The sequence below is a fragment of the Mobula hypostoma genome, chromosome 1 (genome assembly GCF_963921235.1).
Source record: "Mobula hypostoma chromosome 1, sMobHyp1.1, whole genome shotgun sequence".
NCBI lineage: Eukaryota > Metazoa > Chordata > Chondrichthyes > Myliobatiformes > Myliobatidae > Mobula > Mobula hypostoma.
The window spans coordinates 149433423-149451610 of record NC_086097.1 but is presented as its reverse complement, the minus strand read 5'-3'; the positions used below and the strand labels follow the sequence as shown (position 1 = coordinate 149451610).

The window sequence follows — 18188 nt, the reverse complement described above, 5'->3', positions numbered from 1 at the left end:
CTATCAGGTCACCTCTTATCCTCCATTGCTCCAAGGAGAAAAGGCCGAGTTCACTCAACCTGTTTTTATAAGGCATGCTCCCCAATCCAGGCAACATCCTTGTAAATCTCCTCTGCACCCTTTCTATGGCCTCCACATCCTACCTGTAGTGAGGCGACCAGAACTGAGCACAGTACTCCAAGTGGGGTCTGACCAGGATCCTATATAGCTGCAACATTACCTCTCGGCTCCTAAATTCAATTCCGTGATTGATGAAGGCCAATACACTGTACGCCTTCTTAACCACAGAGTCAACCCGCGCAGCTGCTTTGAGCGTCCTATGGACTCAGACCCCAAGATCCCTCTGATCCTCCACACTGCCAAGAGTCTTACCATTAATACTATATTCTGCCATCATGTTTGACCTACCAAATTGAACCACCTCACACTTATCTGGGTTGAACTCCATCTGCCACTTCTCAGCCCAGTTTTGCATTCTATCAATGTTCCGCTGTAACCTCTGACAACCCTCCACACTATCCACAACACCCTCAACCTTTGTGTCATCAGCAAATTTACTAACCCATCCCTCCACTTGTCAATTGTCAATCATGATTTCCTTATCACAAATCTATTCCAACCTTCTATTGCTTTATTAATACCCTGCTGCTACAATTTCAGCATTACCTTTAAGATTTATATGCTACTCTTTCCTAACAGGCTTGGGTGATTTTTACACCATTCTCTTGTATTACACTGTGACTTTGATCTTTCTCTTTATCTTTTTAAATTCTCTTGCACCAAAACCCTACCCCTTCCTGTTAAAAGCTTCATCTGCAGCCCAAGCACTCAAGTACCCAGAAAAAGTGCCTGACCTGCCCCTACACCACCTCACTCACTACCATTCAGGGCCCCAACTAATCCTTTCAGGTGAGGCAACACTTCACCTGTGAGTCTGTCGGGGTCATCTACTGCATCAGGTGCTCCCAGTGTGGCCTCCTGTATATCAGTGAGACCTGACATAGATTGGAGGACTGCTTCATTGAGTACCTTTGCTCTGTCCACCACAAAAAGAGGGATTTTTGGTAGCCACCGATTTCAATTCTACTTCCCATTCCAACATGTCAGTCCATGGCCTCCTCAAATGACATGATGAGGCCATACTCAAACTGGAGGAGCAACACACACACAAAATGTTGAAGGAACTCAGCAGGCCAGGCAGCAGCTATAGAAAAAATACAGTCAACATTTCAGGCCAAGACCCTTCAGCAGGCCTTATATTCCATCTGGGTAGCCTCCAACCTGATGGCATGAACATCGATTTCTCGAAATTCTGGTAATTACCCCCCGCCTCCTCTCCTTCATCACTCTCCATTCTTGTTTCCATCTCACACATTCTCTTTTTACCTGCCCATCACCTCCCTATGGTATTCTCCCCCTTCCCTTTCTTCCATGGTCTTCTATCTTCTCCTATCAGATTCCCCCTTCTCCAGCCCTTTATCTCTTTCAACAATGAACTTCCCAGTTCTTTACTCCACCTGCTCTCCTCTCCTGGTTTTACCTATCACCCGCCTCCATATACTTCTTCCACCCCTCCCCTCATCTTCTTAGTCAGTCAGACTCCTTCTCCTTTCCTTTCCAGTCCTGGTAAAGAGTCTCGGCCCGAAATGTTGACCGTTTACTCTTTTTCATAGATGCTGCCTGGCCTCCTGAGTTCCTCCAGTACTTTGTGTGTGTCACCTGGCTATTTGATTTGCTAGGACACTGACCCAGCTTGCTTTGGAAAGACAATGAAACCGTTCTCTCTTTCCCCAATTCCGCTGCCAGTGGATTAACAACTGACATCATTCCTCCCACATCAAACTTTGAGCCATGTAGCCACTCTGATCTTAATTACTCTATGCTAATTTGTGTATGGGTCAGGTAGTAATCCACATATTTTTACCTTTGTGGTTTGAGTTGAAGAGCCAGGTAAAAACGAGATGGAGATTTTTCATGATGGCCCCAAGATCAAAATACTCTTTTGATATGCAACACCTAAATTTGCATATAAATTGCCATCAAGGCACAAGTAACATCACAGCAGTGAGGGACCAATTAATTAGCATTTCAATCCTGGTTCACAATGTTTGTCTGTTAATAATAGCAGCAGCACTTAAATTGAGCTTCAGAGAACTACATCAATTTGTTTCTAATGTAAAGCAAGCTAGGTGTCACAAACAAACAATTGTATTGAATACAGGAGTTGTAAAGTTAATTACAGTCACAGTTAGAGTATCAAGTAATGTTTTGGTCACTCTACTGTAGGAGAGATGTTATTAACAGAGGAATAGTGTGGAAAGAAATTATGTTACCTTAACTTGGAGGGGCTGAGTTACAAGGAGAGAATGCATAGACGAGGACTTTATTCCTTGGAACATAGGAAAGTCAGGGTTGACATAACAGACTACGGATCATGAGGAGCATAAACAGAGTGAAAGCACATAGCCTTTTATCCCCACAGAGGGAATGCTAAAAGCAAGAAGACATATGTTTAAAATCAGAGGCGCAAGATTTAGAAGGAACATCAGGGGCAACTTCTTCATGCAAAGGAAGGTGTTTACTTGGAATGAGCTGCCAGCAATTGTAGTTGTGGTGGTCATATTAACAACATTTAAAAGTCATCTAGCTAAGTACATAGATTGAAGATACTTAGAGGGCTATGGGCCAAATGCAGGTAGATGAGACTAGTTCACAGGACAACACAATCAGCATGGATCAGTACGGCCGTGGAGCCTGTTTCCATGGTGTATGTCTCTATAACTCTAAGTACCTACCGCAATGGCTCGAAAGATGGCCCTTGGGTTCTGCTGTAGTTTGCTATTTACAATAACAAATACATTTGGACAGGACTGCTTATCATAAATCTAGTGAAATCAAAGTCCTAGTTTTAACTCAAGACTGGTTTCCTGGGTTTTGAGAGGACGTAAGATCAGCTGTAGAGATCATAATGGTGAGGTCTTAAAGTTGGTAAGCCCATAACAGGGGAAGCTCTTCGCATGCTTGTGAGACCACGAATGGCATTCCTGCTAGTATCAGATACTTATTTCCAATGTCTCTATCTACCAAGAATTTCACTGAGGTTCCACTATATCAATAAGTTCTTTTTGCAGAACTGAGTCCAACAATAATTTTTAAATTGCATTTCTACAAGACCATAAATGTCATAAAATAACCAAGGGGTGATGAGAAAATGTGAAACCAAGTCACATTTGAAGAAATGACCAAAGGTTTGCCCGAAATAGTGGGTTTCAAGAATGACTTTAATACAAGAGAAACAGAAGACTAATTCAAAAATAGAGGTGGAATTCCTAAACTTTGTCTGCAGAGTGAAGGCATGGGTGGAATTTATTAATGAAAGATGCAAGAGCCAGAATACTGGGAATGCCACAAACTTGTCAGAAATTAAAATGAGGAGACACCAGATCACTGCAGATTGTTACACATTGTTGAGCTTCTTAAATACGGATCAATGAACAAAAGGATGATGGACAATATTAGAATTTAACATGAATTAGGATTTGGTCAGCAGGAGTTTGTGCTACTTTCAACTTACATTGTGGCATCTGGGTCAAGCGACTGACCAGCGAACCAGGAATATAACTTCCAGTCTCATCAACACACCAACAGTGACCTGGATTGAAGCAAAGAAGCAATTCAGAGCTGTACAACACAGTGTCAAACGATGTCAAATCAGTAATGAAATTCTTGAAATTCCAGCATCTGCCGATTTCCTAGTGTTCAGTAATGAGGATGATGACAGCAGGCTGCAGTCATTCAAAAAGCACATTTAAATAAACTAATTAGAAGTGAATTACAAACATTAAACCAATCAAAGGATAAAGAAAGTTCAGATGTTACCAGATCATTGCTCAATCCTTTCCACAATTCACCTTCTATCAAATCCCATTGATCAAGATTTGATCAATACTCAAATTCCAAATCTGAACGCTCCGTAGACCTCCTCTGTTTTTTTAAAAAAACTAGCATCTTCACAGCTCTATCTCCAGTGGTGGACGTAGAAAATAAAAGAAACACATACTGTTTGTGCTGATCCGAAAGATCTATTGTTTACTAATAGCAACTAGCCCACTGCAAGCCATTTTTTAATAATCATTCAGTCATTGGAACACTTCCAAAGCATCTTGGATTCACTCTCACTCTCCCTTGAAAGCCTGTTGGACCAAACATCGTATTTCTCCTCTTAGTCAGAGAGATACAGAGACAACAGAGTTGAGGAGCAGTTAGCGCTGCTGCCTCAGTGCTCAGGGAACGCAGATCAGATTCTGACAGGTTCTGCAGATTCCCCTAGGTGCTTCATTTTCCTCCCACAACACAACGATGTGCAGAGAGATTAATTACCTCATTTAAACTATCTTATTGTTGTTTTGAGCAGCAGCCAATCGGAGATCTGAAGCATGAGAAGACATAACTCACTCAGGTTCATCAGTTGTATACGTAAGGCATCGACTCACAGCAGTTTCATGTTTTGAGCAGTGGCCGGTCAATGGCCGAGATTAATTGGCAAGAACAGATTAAAGTAAGGCAAGGCCAAGTGGAGTGGTCATCATTGGATGGGGATTTTGAGTTTCAATGAGGAGAGACTTCAGTGATGGAAGGCAAACAATCTGTAGGTAGAAGTTTTTTCTCCCACAGTTTATTTATTGTGTGCAGTTTTGGTCACCTACCTACAGGAAAAATGTAAATAAGGTTGAAAGAATACAAAGAAAAATTACAAGGATATTGCTGGGTCTGGAGGACTTGAGCTATAGGGAAAGATTGAATAAGTTAGAAATTTATTCCATGGAACATGGAAGATTGAGGGGAGGTCTGATAGAGGTACACAAAATTATGAGGGGTACAGATCGCGTAAATGAAAGCTGGCTTTTTCACCTGAGGTTGGATGGGACTACAACTAGGGGTCATAGGTTAAGGATAGAAGGTGAAAAGTTTAAGGAGAGCACAAGGGGAAACTTCTTCATCCAGAGGGTTTCAAGAGTGTAGAATGAGCTGCCAGTGCAAGTGGTGCATGCGAGCTCAATTTCAATGTTTAACAGAAGTTTGGATAGGTACATGGTTGATAGGGGTATGGAGGGCTATGGTCTCAGTGCAGGTAGATGGGAGTCAGTGGTTTAAATAGTTCAGCATGCATCAAATGGGCTGAATGGCCTCTTCCTATGCTATACTTTTCTATGACTATGACTCTGGAATAGGCAAGAGGCAGAAGAATCAAAAGGTATCTGATGGACATGTTAAATAGGATAGGTTGCAGGGTGACAGGAATAAAAGGAGAGGAATGGAAATGATATTTCTCTGATGGAGATTGGCATGGAGTTCAATGGCCTGTGTCAATGCTGCAATAAGTAAATAGGTAAATAAAGTAAATTTTCCAACTTCTCAAATGCCTCTCATCTGCTCATCAAACAATTATATTTAGAGATTTACTTCCTCAAGGTGCTTTTTAGAACAATATTGATTTAACACTATTCTAGAATTATAATTGTGTTTGAAGAGTTCAAACATTTGTCACTGTCTCTTCTGGCTGATTCCTATATAAAGATCTTGGCTCTCTGCTTGTAATATTTTGAAGTTAACCTGTTGAACTCACCAGTTCTCTCATAGCACTGGATAGGCTCCCAGTTTCCAAACCCATTACACTGGGGAGTGTAGGGGATGTAACCTTTAAGAGTTGACTCGCCATTGTTCCTCTCCTTTGTCAGCTGATTTTTCTGGTAGAATTCCAGGGCTGTTAGAAGATGAATTAACAGTTTGATAGAAACAGATCTAGCACAGAAATGCAAGAGCAGTTTTACAATCCAAGGTGCTTTTCCAGAAATACAACACTATAAGAGTTTCCTGGAAGTAATCGAAAGATAGACAAAGCTCCAGATTTGGAAACCAAAAACAAAAAAAAATACAGATGCTGAAATCTGAAATAAAAGTGAAAATTACTTAAAATACCCTGCAGGTCAGACAGCCTCTGTAGAGAGGGAAAGAGAGCTAACATTTAAAGTTGTTGATCTTATATTAACAGATTTATCAGAATTTGTTTTCCATTTTATTTATTTCTTTTCCTGTGTCAAACATTGCATGCAGCCATTCTAACTTTTTAAATCCTATAAAATTCAATATAGATTCCAGATGCCCAGTCCCAATTCTCTCCAAGACCAAATGTCAGTTAGGAAATTCAACAATTTTCCACAATTTTTTTTAAAAATGAAAACTTAAGGTGAAAATTTATGGCCAATACTGTCTGCTGCAAAGCGACAAGCAAATCATGATCCTCCCAAAGAGTGGGGGGTGGGGGGTGGTGGTGGGAGATGAATGAGAATTTTGAGGGTTCAAGGTGACATATTTTGTAATTACAACATTATGTTGTATACAATATCTTTAATGCAGCAAAATACTTTAAGATACCTCAGTGTAGAATAAAAACAGGGGAGGGAGGGAACGTCAACTCAGACCGTGAGAGGCCTGCATCGGGCATTTTCACGCCTTACAAGGCGCAGATTGGAAGTCTGTGTGGGGCGTCACTCCTCGCACAGACACTAGAGCAATGTATGTTTAAGTGCCTCGCTCAAGGACACAAACACGCTGCCACAGCTGACCTTCAGATCACTAGACGAACGCCTTAACCACTTGGCCACGTGCCCAACACAAAATAAAAACAACTGGATGCAGAGTCAGTGAAGATACCATGAAGACTAATCTAAATAAGCCTTAAGCTTGGTGGGACTTTCCGGTACAGTCCTAAGGTGGATTAAATCGTACTTACAGTACAGGGACTATTTTGTATCAATTGGTAGCTGCATGTCTGACTGAACAAAAAAGACACACAGAGTGCTTCAAGGGTTTATACTAGGACTTCTTCTGTTTAACATATACATGCTCCCTCTAGCTCAAATCACAAGATCACAAGACAAAGGTGCAGAAGTAGGCCATTCAGCTCATCGAGTCTGCTCTGCCACTCCACCACGAGCTATACTATTCTCCCATCTAGTTCCAATTTCTGGCTTTTTCCCCATATCCCTTGATACCCTGACTAATTAGATACGTATCAATCTCCTCCTTAAACACCCTCAATGATCAGGCCTCCACAGCTGTATGTGGCAACGAATTCCATAGATCCGCGACCCTCTGGCTAAAAAATTTCTCCTCATTTCTGTTCTAAATGGGTACCCGCTAATTCCAAGACTGTGGCCTCTTGTCCTGGACTCACCCACCAAGGGAAACAGCCTTTCCACATCTACTCTGAACAACCCTTTCAACATTCAAAGTGTTTCTATGAGATCACCTCTCATTCTTCTATACTCTAATGAATACAGTCCAAGAGCCGACAAACACTCCTCGTATGTTAACCCCTGCATTCCAGGAATCATCCTCGTAAATCTTCTCTGAACTCTCTCCAACATCAGAACATCCTTTCTAAGATAGGAAGCCCAAAACTGAGGTCTCAAATGAGGTGCCCCATAGAGCCTCATCAACACCTCCTTACTCTTATACGCTATTCCTCTTGAAATGAATGCCAACATAGCATTCACTTTCCTTACTGCCGATTCAACCTGGTGGTTAACCTTTAGGGTATCCTGCCCGAGGACCCCCAAGTCCCTTTGCACTTCCGATTTTTGAATTTTCTCCCCATCTAGATAATAATCTGCCCAATTATTTCTTCTTCCAAAATGTACAACGGTACATTTCTCAACATTGTATCTCATCTGCCATTTCTTCGCCCACTCTCCTAAACTGACCAAGTCTCTCTGCAACCTTTTTCATTTCTTCAAAACTTCCTGCTCCTCCACCTATCTGAGTGTCATCCGCAAACTTAGCCACAGAACCATTTAATCCATAATCTAAATCATCGATATACATTGTAAAAAGAAGCGGCCCCAACACCAACCCCTGCGGAACACCACTAGTAACCGGCAACCAATCAGAATAGGATCCCTTAATTCACGCCCTTTGCTTTCTGCCTATCAGACAATGCTCCACCCATTCCACTATCTTTCCTGTAATTCCATGGGCTCTCATCTTATTAAGCAGCCTCTTATGCGGCATCTTATCGAAGGCCTTTTGAAAATCCAAATACACAACATCCACAGCCTCTCCCTTGTCAATCTTATTTGAGATTACCTCAAAAAATTCCATTAGGTTGGTGAGGCAGGATCTTCCCTTCATGAAACCATGCTGGCTTGGGCCTATCTTGTCATGCACCTCAAGATATTTCATAACCTTGTCCTTGAGGATCGACTCCAATAACTTTCCAACTACTAATGTCAGACTAATGGTTCTGTAATTTTCTTTTTGCTGCCTCCCTCCTTTCTTAAACAGTGGAACTACATTTGAGACTTTCCAGTCCTCCAGAACCATGCCAGAGTCTATTGATTCCTGGAAGATCATTTCCAATGCCTCCACAATCTCCAAAGCCACCTCCTTCAGAACCCAGGAGACGTTCTATTCTTAGTCCATTTAGCTTCCCAAGCACTTTCTCTCTAGTAATCTTGACTGTACTTAATTCTATTCCCTGAGATCTCTGGCTATTAGGTATGTTGCTAATGTCTTCCACTGTGAAGACTGATGCAAAGTACTCATTTAGTTCCTCTGCCATCTCTTTGTTACCCATTATAATTTCTCCAGCATCATTTTCAATTGGTCCTATATCTACCTGTGTCACTCTTTGACTCTTCATATATTTAAAATAGCTCTTAGTATCCTTTTTTATGTTAATTGCCAACTTCCTTTCATAATTTATCTTTTCTTTCCTAATGACTTTCTTAGTTTCCTTCTGTAAGTTTTTAAAAATCGTCCAGTCCTTAGTCTTCCCACTAATTTTTGCTTCCTTGTACGCTGTCTCTTTTGCTTTTATTTTAGCCTTAACCTCTCTCGTTAGCCACATTTGTGCCATTTTTCCACTCATGATTTTCTTTTTTCTTGGAATAATATATTTTTCCTGCACTTTCCTTATTTCTTGTAGGAATTTCATCCAATTCTGCTCTACCATCCCTCCATCTAGTTTACTTTTCCAATCGACTTGGGCCAGTTCCTCTCTCATACCACTGTAATTTCCTTTGTTCCACTGAAATATGGATACACCTGATACCAGCTTCTCCTTTTCAAATTTGAAACTGAACTCAATCATGTTATGATCACTACTTACAAGGGGTTCCATTACTTCCAGCTCCCTAATCGCCTCAGGTTCATTACACAGCACCCAATCCAAAACAGCCAGTCCCCTGGTGGGCTTCTGGACAAGCTGCTCCAAAAAACCATCCTGTAGGCATTCTACAAACTCCCTCTCCTGAGATCCATAACCTTCCTGACTTTCCCAATCTCATATTAAAATCCCTCATAATTATCTTGACATTTTCCTTCTGACACGCTTTTTCTATTTCCAGCTGTAACTTGTAGTCCACATCTCGGCTGCTGTTTGGAGGCCTGTATATAACTGCTATTAGTGTCTTTTTACCCTTGCCATTTCTTAACTCGACCCATACGGATTCTACCTCTTCTGATCCTATGTCCCTTCTTTCTAGTGATTTGATATTATTGCTTACCATCAGGGCCACGCCACCCTCTTTACCTACCTTCCTATCTTTCCTATACACTGTGTATCCTTGGATATTCAGCTCCCAATCACATCCATCATTTAGCCATGACTCGGTGATGGCCACAATGTCATATCTTTTAACCTGCAGCTGTGCAACAAGGTCATCCACTTTATTTCTAATGCTGTGTGCATTTAAGTACAGTACCTTTTGATCAGTATCTGTTACCAATTTTGCTATATTTCTATCGCATAGCAAAGTATCCTGTCTAGGGACCTGCCTGTCCTTCTTGCCATCTTTGCTGCGTAGTATCTTTGACTTATTTCTATTTTCCTCTTCCTCGACCCTAACACCCAGGTTTCCTTCCCCCTGCCAACTTAGTTTAAACCCTCCCTAACAGCTATATTAAACAATCCCGCCAGGATATTAGTACCCTTTGAGTTCAGGTGTAACCCATCATTATTGTATAAGTCATACCTCCCCCAAAATAGATCCGAATGATCCAAGAATTTGAAGCACTGCCCCCTGCACCAGTTACTTTTAGCCACACAATCATCTGCTTAATTCTACTATTCTTACCTTCATCAGCGTGTGATTCAGGCAGTAATCCTGAGATTATTACTCTGGAAGTCCAGCTTTTCAATTTTCTTCCTAGCTCCCAGTAATCTTCTTTCAGGACCTCCTCTCTTTTTCTGTCTATGTCATTGATACCAACATGTACCAAGACTTCTGGCTGCTCTCCCTATCTCCTCAGAATACTCTGGACCCAATCTGAGACATCCCGTACCCTGGCACCAGGGAGGCAACACACCATCCAGGTATCCTTGTCCGGCTCACAGGATCTCTTGTCTGTTCCCTTCACTGTGGAATCCCCTATACCTATAACTACTGCATTTCTCCTTGCTCTCTTGATCACGGCACTGGGCAGAGTGCCAGAGTCCTTTTCGCTATGGTTTTCCTCTGTCAGGTCAACCTCTCCAACAGTATCTCAAATGATACATTTATTTCTGAGGAGGGCTGTCACAGGGGTGCCGTCCACTATCTCTCTATCGATATTATCAATCACCCCCTCACTTTCCCTAACTAGCTGAGGGTCATCAAGTTGTAGCTCCAGATCCCTAACACAGTAAATCATGGTAAGCATCAAAATATCTTACCTTAATTCTGCAGATGACACTCAGATTTATAGAAGTGTCATCAAGTGATTAGGGTCCCATACAGTCACGAAAAAAAAACAGTATTGAACAAACCACTGATTTGTGAGCCAAAATTTCCTCCAGTTAAACAAAGAGAAAACTGAAATAATAGTTTTTGGTGCCAAAAAAGAATGGTTAAAAATCAGTGCTCATTTGGAATCCCTGTCATTAAAGATGACAAACCAAGCCAGAAACCTTGGTGTTGTGATGAATTCTGACTTAAATTTTAACTGCCGCGTTGGAACAATTACAATGCCTACTACCATTTAAAAAATATAGCCAGAGTTAAAGGGCTTGTGTCTCAGCAAGATCTAGAAAAACTCATCCATGCATTTATTTTTAGTAGGCTTGAATACTCTAATGATGTTTTCACAGGTCCCAGACAGTTGCAACTCATTCAGAACGCTGTTGCTAGAGTCCTCACTAAGACCTAGAAATTAAACATATCCCTCCAGTTCTCAGATCATTACACTGGCTTCCTGTCTATCAGAGGATTGACCTTAAAATATTACTACTGGTTTATAAAGCACTGCGGCCAAAATACATCTCCAATCTCTTGGTGCATTACAAACCTTCCTGAGTTTTCAGGTCACTGGGGGCGGGTCTACTTACTGACCCTAGGGTGAAAACTAAACATGGTGAAGCAGCTTTTAGTTACTATGCTCCACATATCTGGAGTAACCTTCCAGAGGATCTGAAGTCTGCCCCAACCTTAAGCTCTTTTAAATTGAGGTTTAAACTTTTTCTTTTCGTTGTAGCTTTTAATTAGGATTTCCTGAACTGTAACTTCTATTTATCACATCTATTTTTTGTGTGATTTTATTTTCATATATATTGTCTGAAATTTGATGTTTGATTATTATACCTTGTGCTATGAACTGCCTTCTGTTTGAAAAGTGCTATACAAATAAACTTGCTTGCTTGCTTAAGGGGGGAAAAGGGGTGGAGAGGTAAGTTTAGGAAGTATATTCCAGAGAAAAATGCTTTGTCTGCTAAAATCAGTTTCTGGCGGTGAAGCAAAGGAAATAGTAATAATGTGATGAATTGGAACAGCAAATAGATTAATTAGTTATGATTGTAGGAAGTATAGGAATTGAAATAGACTCTGGCCACTTTATTAGGTACCTCCAACTCCATTGTTCCCTGTACCTTGATGCAAAAAGATAGCAAAAGTCTGTCAAATTTACATCACAAAATGTCACTTTGTTGGTCTTGAGTTCCTCTGGGATGCAGGGATGCAGATTTCCACCTCCCTGTGCATGAACGCGGCTTTCTGATTTTACTCCTAGATGGCTTGGTTCTAAGTGGATGGCAGAAGGGGCAATGGAGATAAGTAATTTTAATTGGTAATACTTGAGGCACTGGAATCAATGCACAGTATGTCCTGTCAGATACTGAAATGTCATGATTGGGAAATGGTGAGCGATAAAACTGTGCCTTTGGATTGACTCATTAAATTTATACATTAAAATAGACTTTCCTACAGAAACAGGAGAATGAAATAGTGAATCATGTTATAAAATAGATTAATTCACACACGTTCAATATATGTACTCACTAGATTGGGCAGCCAATCGAATAGCGTAGTCAGATCCACTCAGCAATTTTTCAAAAATGGAAATATCTGACTGTGAATTCTCAGAGAAATGAAGCAGCTCACTCTCAGTCAGGTGTATACCACTTGCTAAGAGGAAACCCTGTGTAAAAGGAATTTCTGAATTGTTGGAAGCAAAGATGAGTTCATCTGCCTCATCAATAAACTGAAGGACTTGTGCGGTAGCAAGACCACATGATCCTGGACCTGGAAAGAAAATAATAGTGGTGTATCACACAGACACAATCCAAATAAAACATAATAACTGGACATTGTAGTAGAACTTTTAAAGCTCCACTGAGACCCATACCTCAATACCTCAAGTCTCCTCCATATTATTTTCAGAATAATGGTCAATATATTTTACCCACAAGAAACTATAACATGTTGAGCTGAATCATATGTGCCAATCAGGAGAAAACAGGAGAAAGGTGGAAATAGAATTGGATCTTTACCTCAATAGCACTTGGATACAAATGGAATGATTGGTTTCACAACACCTCAGTGAGACCCTATGTGGAGTCATCCTTTGAATTATGGTTAGGATACCTCTGGGAAGATACCTTGGTCTCTTACGATGTAGTGTACAAATTCACCAGAATGATAAAGAGTCTTAACAATGAAACAAGTCATAGAACTTTGTCCCACATCAGAGTCATTAAAGCGTACAGCACAGAAACCTACCCGTTAGCCAACCATCAAGCATTCATTTACACTAATAACACACTAATCTCATTTTATTCCCTCCACATTCCTATTAGCTTGTCTCAGATTCTACAGAGGCCTACACCATTGGGTAAATTACAGTGGCTGATTGATCTACCAGTCTGCACAATTTAAGGATAAACTTCAACACCCAGAAGAAACCCATATAATAAAATAAAGATGGGGCAAACTTCACACAGATAACAACAGAGGTCAGGATTGAAACCTAGAGCTGTGGTATAGCATGCCATTGTGTTACCCAATTTCACAGTACAAATAAAGCATTTCTAACATTTAGTTTCATTCCCATCAATGGGATAATATATAGTAAAGAAAGTAAAGCATATTTGGAAGAGTTGGGTGGAATTGGCCTTTTTCCAAGAACATTAAATAAAATGTCCAAGGAATGAGAATCAAGGTAACATCCAGAAAGTCAGGTGGAAACTTGACTGCGTGGATTCAGAATTGGCTTGCCCACATCAGGAAGAGGGTGGTCAGTGTATTTTACTTGGAGCTCAGGATCTAGCAGTCTTCTGTTGTGGGACCCCTGCCCTCTGTCATTTGTAAAGGTGGATGACAAAGTGGAGTGGTGAGTTCGTAAGTTTGAAGATGCATTGAAGGTTGGAGGTATTGTGAATAATATAGAAGAGTATTGTACGTTACAGTGGATTGTAGACAGGTTGTAGAGTTGTAGAGTTTTATAGACAGGTTGGAGAAGAGGCAAATGGAGTTCAATCCAGAAAATTGTTAAGAGATACACTTAAAACATAGAAAAGAACAACACAACACAGGCCCTTCAGCACACAATGTTGTGCTGATGTCCATACACCCACCCCACTATCAATCTAACCTTTCCCTCCTACACAGCCCATAATCAACCATTTTTCTTACATCCATGTGCCTAACCAAGAGTCTTTTAAATGTTCTTATTTGATCAACCTCCACTATCACTCCTGAACATGAGTTTAAGGCACCTACCATTTTTGTGTTAAAAAAAAACCCTGATATCTCCATTAAATTTTCCTCCACTCACCTTAAAAGAATATCATCTGCCCTGGGAAAAAAGTACTGACTGTCTACGTCTCTCATGTTCTTATACACATCTATCAAGTTGCCTCTCGTCCTCCTTTGCTCCAAAAAGAAAATCCCTTGTTCACTCAACCTTTCCTCATAAGACATGTTTTCTAATTTAGGCAACATCCTGGTAAATCTCCTCTACACTCTCTCTACTGTTTCGCATTCTTCCCATAATTAGGCAACTAGAACTCAACACAATGCTCTAAATGTGGTCTAACCAGAGTTCCATAGAATTGAAACAATCCCTAACGGCTCTTGAACTCAGTCTCCCAACTAATAAAGGCCAGCACTGCATATACCTTGTTAATTACCCTATTAATTCACACAGCAACTTTGAGGGAACTATAGACTTGGACCCAAGACCTCTCTTTCTCCATACTGCTAAGAATCCTGACATTAATGTTGTACTCTGCCCTCAATTTCAATTTTCTGGGACCCCTATTCTTGATGATTTTTATAAATGACATAAATAAGGAAGTGGAAGGGTGGGTTAGTACGTTTGCAGGTAAGAAGTTTGGTGGTGTTAAGGATAATGTAAAAGTTTGTTGTAGGTTACAAAACGACATTGAAAAGATACTGAGCTGGGATGAGAAAAGGCAGATGGAGTTGAATCTAGAAAAGTATGAAGTGATACACTTTGGAAGGTCGAAGGTGTTCGAAGTCAAAAAAGAAAATCTATGTTCAGGTAAGCCGTGACCTAACAAGATGGGCAGGAGTGACTAAATGAGCTACTGTGGTTGAACTCAATGGAAAAGGTCATTTGCAGTTTATGGATTCACTGCAAATTATCACAGCAAACTGATGAAGACTGATTTCACTCCTCTGGAGCCTAGTGATAGTGTAATAGGAATAGGAACGAGAATGAAAGGGAGTACACGTACAATATGGATAGAGAAAGATATAAGGAAACCAAAGTATGTCAGAAGAATGGAAGACCAAACATGAAAGGGAAGAGGATATATGAGGTATAGCCAGTGGGATAAATATCAAAAGAAGGAAACAGCAAAGAGGGATTGAGGGAAAAGAGAAGGGGAGGAAACTAATATGTATGACTTCTTAACAGTAGTATTGCTTACATTGTGGGGTCTGATTTAGTTCAGCTTTTGTTCCTGGCAGCTTTTGTCCTTTTTCATCAACACACCAACATTTCCGCAGCTCCAGGTCACCTATCTTGACACTGAAATCAGAATACGAGCCAGGGTAGTGATTTACATGGCCAAACAACAACTGCCAAAATGTGTAAGGGTGCAGTAGAACATTGATGCCCAGTTCTGAGTTGGCAATTGCTTCAAGATCATCAGCAGAAATAGAATCAAACGTTGGGTATTGAGAGAGCACTGAAAAGACATGTTGATGCCCCCTGTCATATAGTTCCTTCAGAAACAGCTCAAAACTGATGGATGCTTGAGATGACCTATGGTATTCAACGATTTCATCCATGACAGTTGACACATTCCAGTCTCCTTTGTTCTCAGCAATCCAGTGACGATAAAAGGAGATGACCTGAAAAGGGGGGCCATCACATTGGACACGTCTCCACTCTCCATTTTCTCTGCATTGGGGAATGTAAGCTGCAGGTGTTGAAAATGGGCTTGAATCTCTCAGTATTGTCTCAGTTGTTTGAATGAACTTCTCAGCTGCTAGCAACTGGCAAGCACTGGGGCCTGGTAAGGTTAAAAAAAAGAATATGAATATAAAGTTCAGAGCAAGAATGTTCAGTCTTGGCTTAATCAGGTACCTAATAATTTTTTAAAATCTATAAACAAGGTTTCAGTTTCTTTGGCAAATCTAACATGTACAGTATGTAACATTTTCTACTGGCCCTAACAGAGTGGTTTGCTGGCGCTTTCTGGAATGCAGTCATCAATCAATCACATTGCAGTAGGATTGGACATATATCGTAGGTAAGAAAAGCAAAAAGGAGAAATTCCGTTGATATAATGCCTTTTGAGAATTACTCTTAAAACATTCCTTGAATTATTTAATTATTCCTTGAATCATAGCAGTGATTTTTTTGTAATAGCGTAGCAGAGAGCGCGACACTATTACAGCTTGGTGCATTGGAGCTCAGACATCAGTCCCGGCGTCCATTGTAAGGAGTCTCTCTATGTTCTTACTGTGGAATGCGTGGGACTTCTTCAGGTGCTCCAGTTTCCTCCCAAAATCTAAAGATGTACTGACTAGGTTAATGCGTCCAATCTTACATTGTCCCATGATTAAGTCAGTGTTAAATCGGGGTTGATGGAGGTTGCTTGGGCAGTGCAGATCGAAGGGCCAGAAGGGCCTATTCTGCATTGTATCTCTAAATAATAAAGAAATAATTTTTAGAAATATAATAAGACTCCTTAAACTACAATGAGATTATGGCCAACTACAAACAAGAGAAAATCTGCAGATGCTGGAAATACAAGCAACACACACAAAATGCTGGAGGAACTCAACAGGCCAAGCAGCAAAGAGTATAGTCAATGTTTCGGGTCGAGTCCTTTCTTCATCAGTCCTGATGAACAGCCTCAGCCTAAAATGTCAATTATACACTTTTCCATAGATGCTGCCCATTATGACCAGCTAGTTTGTTTTGGTTAAGTGGAGGGAGTATAAGTATTGGCCAGGGCATCAGAGACAGCTTTCTTCAATACTACCATGGGACTCTTCAGCTGAGAGGGAAAGGAAGAAAATATTTGTTTAACGTTTTAAATTGAGAACTAATTCTTCATTACTGCACCAAAGTATCAGCCTAGATTGTAAAATCGAATCTTCACAATGTGACTCGAGTCCACAATCTTATTGCTGGAAGGCAAATGTCACCAATTAAGCCAGGCTGATGCTTTTCAGTGTAATCATTAAAACATTGCTCTTTATAGCATCACAGACACTCCTCTACCATTTTTTAAAGTGAGATGTTCTTTTGTTAAACTGAATTCAAATTATCAACTTCAAATAAGTTTTAAACTCACATTCACAGAATTATTATTCCAGCTCTCTTGATTTTGATAAGACCATAAGACATAGGAGTAGAATGAGGCCATTTGACCCATCGAGTCTGCTCCACCATTCCATTTTGGATGATTTATTATCTCTCTCAACTCTATTCCCCTGCCTTCTCCCTGTAACCTTTGATGCCCTTACTAATTAACAACCTATCAACTTCCGCCTTAAATATACCCAATGACATGGCCTGCACAGCCATCTTTGGCAATGAATTCCACAGATTCATCACCCTCTGGCTAAAGAAATTCCTCTTCATCTCAGCTATAAAGTGATGTCCTTGTATTCTGAGGCTATGCCCACTGGTCCTAGACTCCTCCACTACATGAAACATACTCTCCATGTCCGTGGTATCCAGGCCTTTCAATATTTGATAAGTTTCAATGAGATCCCATCATTCTTCCAAACTCCAGCAGGTACAGGCCTGGAGTTGTCAAATACTCCTCATACATTAACCCTTTCACTCTTAGAATTATTCTCGTGAACCTCCTCTGGACCCTCTCCATTGCCAGCACATCTTTTCTTCGCTAAGGGGCCCAAATTTACTCAGAATACTCCGTATGGTCTGACCAAGGTCTTATAAAGCCTCAGCATTGCATCCTTGCTTTTATATTCTGGTCCTAATGAAATGAAAGCTACATTTACATTCCTTACCAGCAACTCAACCTGAAAGGTAACCTTTAGGGAACCTTGCACCAGGACTTCTTTGCACCAATATGCTTCCTGTTTATAAAATAGTCTACCTCTGCCAAAGTGCTTGATGGCACACTTCCCTGAAATGTATTCCAATCTGCTATTTCTTTGCCCATTCCCCTGATCTAAGTCCTTCTGCAGGCACCCTGCTTCTTCCACACTACCTGTCCCTTCATGTATCTTCGTATCATTTGCAAATCATTGACTTATAATCTAAAAAGAAGTGGTCCCAACACTGATCCCTGTGGAGCACTATCAGTCACTGGAATCCAACCAGAAAAGGCCCTCTTTATTTCCACTCTTTGCCTCCTGCCTATCTGTCAATCTTCTATCCATAATAGGTCATTTCCTGTAATACTATGGGCTCTAACCTTG

The 18188-nt window shown here is 40.6% G+C and overlaps 1 protein-coding gene across 1 annotated transcript in view; it reads right to left on the bottom strand.

Annotated features, from left to right (window-relative positions):
* Positions 1-18188, bottom strand: part of tg (thyroglobulin) — a 348151-nt gene that overhangs the window by 317286 nt on the left and 12677 nt on the right. The window contains exons 6-9 of the mRNA XM_063057803.1: positions 15209-15796; positions 12315-12557; positions 5627-5764; positions 3575-3652 (exon numbers count right to left, since the gene is read on the bottom strand). Coding sequence (XP_062913873.1) covers positions 3575-3652; positions 5627-5764; positions 12315-12557; positions 15209-15796 — 1047 coding nt within the window. The remainder of the gene's footprint in view (positions 1-3574; positions 3653-5626; positions 5765-12314; positions 12558-15208; positions 15797-18188) is intronic.